Here is a 7,962-nt window from a genome sequence, read left to right as displayed (position 1 = left end):
CTGGGAGGGAACGTGTTGACCCAAGAAGAGAACCAAAAATTTCAAATCGTCTTCCCGGTGATTTAACTGCAGGAAATGTTCAACTAGTGGAGCTTCCAAGTTGCCAGTCCAACTCCTAACACATGACGTGTGTTCTAGTAACCCTGTTTTTAAGGACCTGATTGTGCTCCTCACATAAAGTAGGTTGCATTTGCAAATAATTAAGTATACCACGCCTTGGGTTTGACACATAACAAATTCTTTAAAGTTAACAATGATGTTGTGAGTGCCTGGTACAGGAATTTTGTGTCCGGAAAGAGCCAGAGGGCAAACGCGGCAGTGGCCGCACCTGAACAAGCTGACCAAGTGGGTGCTACTGTGCCGCCCCACCTCAAAGTCTGAATGTACCATGACATCTTTCACATTTCTGGTATGCCTAAAGCCAATCGAAGGGGGCAACTCACAGCCCCTAATGTCACGAACTATGAACCAATATCTATTGATTATATGTCTGATCAGGGGTCATTTCGTAGAATAAGAGCTGGAGGAACTCATTAGCATAAATCATTACCATATGCCATGCCCCCTGCCATCACTGGAAGTGTTCCATTAGCATAACTGATTTGCATATGCCACACCCCCTGACATCACCTATCCTGGCTGTTTTGGATCCAATCCTGGCCATTCAGGGCCAAAATTGGGCCCAAAAGGGCAAAAAGGGGCTGAAAATGGCCGCAAAGGGGCCCAAAATGGTCAGGATTGGGCTGCTGCTGAGTGGGAGAGTGATCCACCACCTGTCAGAGGCCCGATCTGGGCCGTTTCGGCCCCAATCCAGGCTGAAATGGGCCCAAAATGGCCGAGAGTCAGGTGGGCGGGCCACCTGACGTGATCTCTTTGGGGAACTGCTGGAACTGTGTTCCTGTGCGTTCCCCCTCGAAATGAGCCCTGTGTCGGATCCTATGGAACAACAGAGTGAAATCCAAAGCCCACCTTAAGCGGCTGTCACCATCTATTTCTTTTTTAGGCAAGCGTGCTTATTACCGAGGGAAGAAGAAAACCTAGTGTGTAACTTATCATCTCGAGTTTTGATCCTCTCTGAAATTCGGCTTTTGAATTTGGGCTTGAGTTTTGTTCCAACCCCCGTGTATAACTCGTTCCAGACTCGTGTGGATGTATTTAAGATGATCCGACTAATTAAATTAAAGAAGTTTTTTGCTGATAGAGTGGAGTTGCCACAAGTACATAGTAGATTCAAACATCACTCTACATTTATTCCTCTAATCACAGACAGGTTACTAGAACACGTCACGTGTTAGGACTGGCAACTTGGAAGCTCCATTAGTTGAACATTTCCTGCGGTTAAATCACTGGGAAGACGATTTTAAATTTATGGTTCTCTTCTTGGGTCCCTCCCGGTCTGTGCAGAAAACTCTCCTACAGAAGGAGTGCTTCTGGATACATCGTCTGCACTCTTTGAAACCCAATGGGTTGAATTTAGAAATGAACTTGTTTTGTTTTCTGTAAGTGTGTAGACTGTACTCCATATACGCTGGTGCGCATACTGTATAATAGGAGCCTGGTCACTTTAAAGTTTTAATTGGGGTGTTTCTCCAGTCAGCGTCTTTGACTAATTGGCGGCTTCACTGAGAGAGTATGCGAAACTGTTCCACAGGGATCTAACTACATGTGCCTGCTGAAGAAGTGATCCATTCACGAAACGGGCTAATACTACGTATGCTGGCAAATCCCGTCCTGTGGCTGATGAGGTGGCTGAATTTGCGGACTTGGCGTTGGACCCCTTCAGCTCTTCACAGCCTCTTTTCTTCAATTGCAGCTTGATGTTATTGGACATTTTCGCCCTTTAAATGTTTTTGCTGTGGACGGTATCCCTTGTAAACTGTGCCATGGCTGCCTAATTGAATGGTAGTGCCAGTGTGCACCCTTGTATATTTGTAATTGAGTGTTGTTGCCTTTACGTTGTATAATTCTTAGGAGGTGCCTGCGTGCACCCCCCCCCCTTTACTGTTTTGTGCCAGTGAGCACTTTTGTGATGTATTTACTGGGATGGTTGTTGTAATACTCACATCTTGATTACTTCAGTATTTGGATTATTTTGTATATACACATTATAACTATATTTTTGATAATCTGAGTGTTCTTAATGTGTATTCATTGAGTTTTCACTTCACAGCCCTGGTTTTGTCTGTAATTTTGCTTGTGCTTGCACTGGGGTGGTCCCTAATTTTGCTTTCTATGAGAAGTACCTGGTTGGTCCCTGTTGGAAACAGAATGCTGGGCTCGATAGGCCTTTGCTTTAATCCAGCAAGGCTCCTTTTCTAGAGAAGAAACCTATCAATGGCTTTGGGCCACGATGGAACCTCCATGTTTAGAAGCAATCTACCCCATGAATACCAGATGCTGGAGAACAAATTAACAAGAGTTACCTCCATTCCCAATCCAGCTGGCCGCTCTCAGATGGGTTTGGTCGAGCAGGGCTGTTTGCATTGCTTGTTAAAGTTGCTAAGTCAATAAATTAGATTGCTGGCTTTTTAAAATAAAGAACACTTTCTCCCTTGAAGGTGACTTTTAGTTCCTGTGAAGAACGATGTCGAATCGTTACCCCAAGGGGAAGAATTAAATCGAGTTACTCTGGGAAGAGAAGCCCTGATAGCAGAGATAGTGAGTCAGAGTGCATCGAAGGGTGTGTAAAGGTGTTCCAAGGCCCGGCCTCCTACCTTTGCCACCCCCACGAAAAGGAGCTTAATTGAAATGCTGCAGGCCAGCCGGCTTCCAGAAGAGAGATGCCGGGCTACAACCTCTTCTCTGAGAATCTTGGTCCAAATTAGATCCATTTTTTCGCTACCTCCTCTCTCCCGGGCTCCAGGTGGTGAGACTGGTTGTAAAAGCAGAGAGAACTTTGCTCCCAATACCGTCGCACCTGCTTTGACAACTAGAGATTGGGAAGGAAAGAGCAGGTAAGAAAAGAAACTGAGCACAGATGTATCCCTGAAAAGTCTTGTTTTGGATTGGAAACCTGTCAGGATGTGTGATGGCATTCAGCAAGGTTTCAAACGAGGAAAAGGTTTTCTTTCCCACAATAGGCGTTCAGTTCATGTTGCTAAACTAGGCAGGCTGTATTATTGTGTTCTGGAAGGAAAGCAAAGCTTCATTGGTCTCCACTATCCGGTTATTCAGGGGTAGACTGCCTTGGAACATCTTAGCTCACAATGATAGATAAACTGTTCTTGGGGAAAGCCACAGGGCTGATTTTGTAGATTTTGGAGTACGGAATGGAAACACCCCAGAAATACCGTAAGAAGGGAGCTCTGACTCTCAAAAGCTTACACTCTGAAAATCTTGTTGGTCTTTGTGACACTGGACGCAGATCCTGCTGGTCTGCTGCAGATAAACACGGCTACCCGCCTAAACCTACCCCAGAAACAACTTCAGGTGGGTAGCCACGTAGGTTTGTAATAGAAGAGCAAGTTCTGGGTCCAATAGCTCCTTAAAGACCAACTAGATTTCTGCAGAGATAGATCAAGATGAGTAGCTGTATTAGTCGGTCTGTAGCAGTAGAAAAGAGCAAGAGTCCAGTAGCACCTACAAGACTAACAACATTTGTGGTAGGGTAGGAGCTTCTGTGAGCCACAGCTCACTACTTCAGATAGCTGTCAGCTCATACCTTACTACAAATTTTGTTAGTCTTATTGGTGCTACTGGACTCTTGTTCTTTTCCATATTTCCATGGTATGAGCTTTCAAGATTCAGAGCTCTCTGACTTATCTGACGCAGGGAGCTCTGACTTGAAAACTCATACCTTGGAAATCTAGTTGATCTCTATGCTGTTGCTCCCCAGAAATAATGTTTTTTGGGGGATCCCTTATTCATAATTGATACAAACTTATCCTGGGCTCACTCTTCAGAATGTCAGGTGCAAGCTTCAGACCTAAGGTTCAATTTTGAGAAGAAGAAGTAAACGCCAAGACGCTTCCTCTCTTGGATATTGAAGACAAATCTCCACTCCGTTCCTGAAGGACATTTCCCATCAATGAACTCATAGAGTGTCAAAACAGTTCATCCCACTCAATCTTGCCTTCTCGGACTGGCTATGGCTCTCCATGATCGCAGGCAGGGAAAAGTCCTTCCTAGCAAGTGAACAGGGAGGAATACACATGAGTTTGTTCACTTGCCGTTCAAGTGTCATTTGTCACTTGTAGCTTGGCCTTGAGATCAATCAAGGAATAAGGTGGTATGTCCTTTTTTTCAGTACTGGAAAAGAGCCTTAAAATGTCTGTGAAACACTCTGAATCCTCAAATGATATTTGATGAATGCAAAATAATCTCATTCTTTTCACGTTTTCAAAGGCCACAGATGTGGGGTCAGTGATGGTACAGATGCTGGCCGACAGCCAGATGTTTAACAGCAACAGATGGCAGTGCATGTCTTACTCACAGCAGGGACAGTAGAGGGCATAGCATAACCCCCCTCCCCAAAATATTGCAGAAAGTATGTTGCAAAATGTGGCTTTCTCACAGGAGTTGGAAAAACAGTTTTTGCTTCTTTGCAACTGTTACGCATATTAGGGTTCCCTGAACATTAGGTTCAAAGTTATTAGATACACCCTGATTGCAGTTGCCAAAGGGTGAAGGAAAGACTCTTTCCACATCTTCAGAGTCACTGCCCTTTCCAAATATCCATAAATACTCTTTATTGGAAAACATCTCATCACCTGTCCTGGAATACAAAACGTTCCTATTTTCATAATCTATTATGCTTTTAATTAAAGCTGCTGTACTAGTTTTGAACAAAGCTATTAGACATATTAATGGAGGAGAGGTTCATATCTCAGACACTGTTGGTCACAATTGCTAAATGGAACCTTCATGTTCAAAGGCAGCCCAACAGACATTTACTTCTAAAGTCAAGAGATCAAATAAGATTGCTAAATAAAGGCAACTTCACCCAGGTTCCTTCTACCAATGATACACTACTGAGGCAACTGCATTCTTTCTCAGAGCCAAGCTACAAATGATGCCTGACACAGGTTGGGCACTTGTCAGCTTCCCTCAAGTTTAGGCGGGAAATGTAGGTGTCCTGGTTTTACAGCTTGGCTCTCCATTACAGCTGCAGGACCAGGATGCCTACATTTCCCATCAAAACTTGAGGGAAGCTGACAAGTGTCCAACCTGTGTCAGGCGTCACTTGTAGCTTGGCTCTAAATCCCCTATCCTGAAATTTGATGAAAGATTTTCATGTTACCCGGGTTGCACAAATTTCTCAGGTATTAGCAGAATTTCCAAGCCCTCAGGACTTTCTGGAAACCGTTGAGGTCTGGAAACTTAGGTTGGTGGCCTTGGATAAGCCACTCCTCTCAGACCCAGTTCCCCAGCTGTATCGTGGGGATAATAATAACACTGACTTTGTTCACTGTTCTGAGTTGGGCACTAATCTGTCTAGAAGGACAGTATATAAGCACAGATGTTGTTGCTATTATTGTTATCATTATTCACAGCAAGAAGAACCAAAGAATCTTCACAGCATAGGAGTAGGGGGAAAGGTCAGGTCCATTTCCATTCTGGAGAGCAAACAACTCTTTGTTCTGTTTCACCAATTCTTCAACTTTGTATTGGATCCTTGCTAGTGCTATATCTTTGTAAAATCCTACGACATTGTTTATGGAAATGTCCTTGACACTGTATGGAAATGTGCTTGATAATGTATGGAAATGTCCTTGATACTGACTATACTAATCTCACCCTATGTAATCCACCTTGAGTCTCAGTGAGAAAGGAGGACTATAAATGACAAATAAATAAATAAACCATTTCACATTTGCAAAAAGGAAATATGCTGTTCTGTGTTATCGGAGAAGTTCCCAGTGGGCAAAAGAGCATGCACGCTTTTAAGCCATACAGAACTCTAAATTGGATCGTTATCTTTGTTTGCCGGCAGCCAAAGGAGAATGGCATGTGGGTGTGTAGTACTAAGATTTTGTGAAAGGGATATGGGAGAGCTAGATGGACAGGTTTCCTTTCTACCTGCTTTTAGAGTAGGATTCACCTAACTGGCTGGGTTTCTTTTCTCCCCCTCTCTCCAAAAGGTGGTACCAAGATGCCGAGCATATTTGCCTACCTCAGTGCTGAAGTTGACTGGTGTGAAGGTAATTTCGAGCACTCGCAGTACATTGCTGAATACTACAACACGGTAAGAATTGCCAAGGGGTGCGAAGAACCAGCTGACCTCTGTTATACGATCTGGGTCAAACACAGCTGTGGAAATAAATAAACCTTACCACTAATTCCCTGCCGCATCCTGAAAGAGGAGAAACCCATCTCAATAGTCTCAAGTGAATTCAAAGATAGGACTTACTGCTTCTCTGCCTAACATTGTGTTCTAACCAGGGCTTTTTTTCAATGGGAACGCGGTGGAACGGAGTTCCGGAACCTCTTGAAAAGGGTCACATGGCTGGTGGCCCCGCCCCCTGATCTCCAGACAGAGGGGAGTTGAGATGGCCCTCCACGCCGCTGGAGCGTGCACAGAGGGCAATCTAAACTCCCCTCTGTCTGGAGATCAGGAGGCGGGGCCACCAGCCACGTGACCGTTTTCTCCAAGGGCAACCCACTGAGTTCCACCACCTCTTTCCCCAGAAAAAAAGCCCTGGTTCTAACACAGACTCCTTTTCATGAACTTTAGCTATGGGCACAAGAACATTAGGGGGTGCTGGATCCTTCTGTTATCACAGCTACAGAGATGTCACAGAATGATTTGCTGCAAACAATTTGCCTGTTGCATCTCTGCATGAGTTTCTGCTTTTCCCCTTTCACTGACCCTCTGCTATGGACCAGTAATATGGTGTACTGGTTAAGAGTGGCAGGACTCTAATCTGGAAAACTAGGTTTGATTTCCCCACTCCTCCATTTGAAACCAGCTGGGAGACTTTGGGTCAGTCACAGCTTCTTGGAGCTCTCTCAGCCCACCTCACAGGATGATTGTTGTTGGGATAATAACAACATACTTTGTAACCTGCTCTGAATGGACGTTAAGTTGTACTGAAGGGTGGCATATAAATCAAATACTATTATGTTAATATTATAATCACTGTGTACTGGGAGACACTGGATCATCAATCAGTCAGAGAAGAGTATTATCTGCCTGAAGATGCTGTGTCTGCTTTATCTCTGAATGAGTCACTGCCCTAGCATTGTTCCTCCCAGTAACCCTCTGCTGTTGATTTAATTAGATTGTTCAATCATACCTGCTGCAGAGGTGCAGAAAAATTGTCTACCCTCAAAGGAAGCTGTCCGTTTGGGTCTCTGCATGAGTCATTGCCCCCAGGCTTATTTTGCAAATACTACTCTGGGAATTTGCAACTTGTCTGCACACTGAATTTAATTAGATCATTCTATCTCTACTCATCTCTTCATAAGTAGAGACAGAATGATCTAATTAAATTCAGACGAATTAGCTGCCCTCCAAAGAGACTTCCGGTCACATCTCTGCCTAAGAGACTGCTCTGACTTTGCCTTCTCCCAATGACCTTCTGCTGTGGGCCAGCAACCTGCAGCATCTAGGAATGCAATGCCACCAGGGTCATTCAATCTCTCTAGATGCACACACAGAGCAGAATTTCCTACCTTGCAGAGGAGGGTGCCCATTGCATCTCTGAAGAAGTCATTGCTCTTCCTATCAGATGTCTTTGGCAAAAACATAGAGATGGGCTTCTTCGAAAAAAGATAAGTCTTACTGTTACAGGCTTGAACATAAAATATTTTCAGCGGCAAGTCTCACGTGCACCTCCAGTTTTAATCCAGACAAAAGTATAACTCAGCTGTAAGAAAATACGATCCAAGCACAAGATAGATATAAAATGGGGAGAATTTATAGGGGAGTGGGTAATCGTGCTGTTAAAAACAGGGGCTGGGCCATGAGCCACCGCAATGGGCTCCCATTCAAATCAAGCCTTGATTGACATTTTACAATGA

The 7,962-nt window shown here is 44.2% G+C and overlaps 1 protein-coding gene across 1 annotated transcript in view; it reads left to right on the top strand.

The window, feature by feature from the left end:
- Positions 1 to 2,789: 2,789 nt before the first annotated feature.
- Positions 2,790 to 7,962, top strand: part of ACER1 (alkaline ceramidase 1) — a 31,246-nt gene continuing 26,073 nt past the window's right edge. The window contains exons 1-2 of the mRNA XM_054981324.1: positions 2,790 to 2,954; positions 6,081 to 6,184. Coding sequence (XP_054837299.1) covers positions 6,092 to 6,184 — 93 coding nt within the window. The 5' untranslated portion in view covers positions 2,790 to 2,954; positions 6,081 to 6,091. The remainder of the gene's footprint in view (positions 2,955 to 6,080; positions 6,185 to 7,962) is intronic.

The sequence above is a fragment of the Eublepharis macularius genome, chromosome 5, assembly GCF_028583425.1.
Source record: "Eublepharis macularius isolate TG4126 chromosome 5, MPM_Emac_v1.0, whole genome shotgun sequence".
In the NCBI taxonomy this organism is placed as follows: domain Eukaryota; kingdom Metazoa; phylum Chordata; class Lepidosauria; order Squamata; family Eublepharidae; genus Eublepharis; species Eublepharis macularius.
The sequence above is the reverse complement of the archived record's forward strand: the minus strand, read 5'-3'. Positions and strand labels throughout refer to the sequence as shown.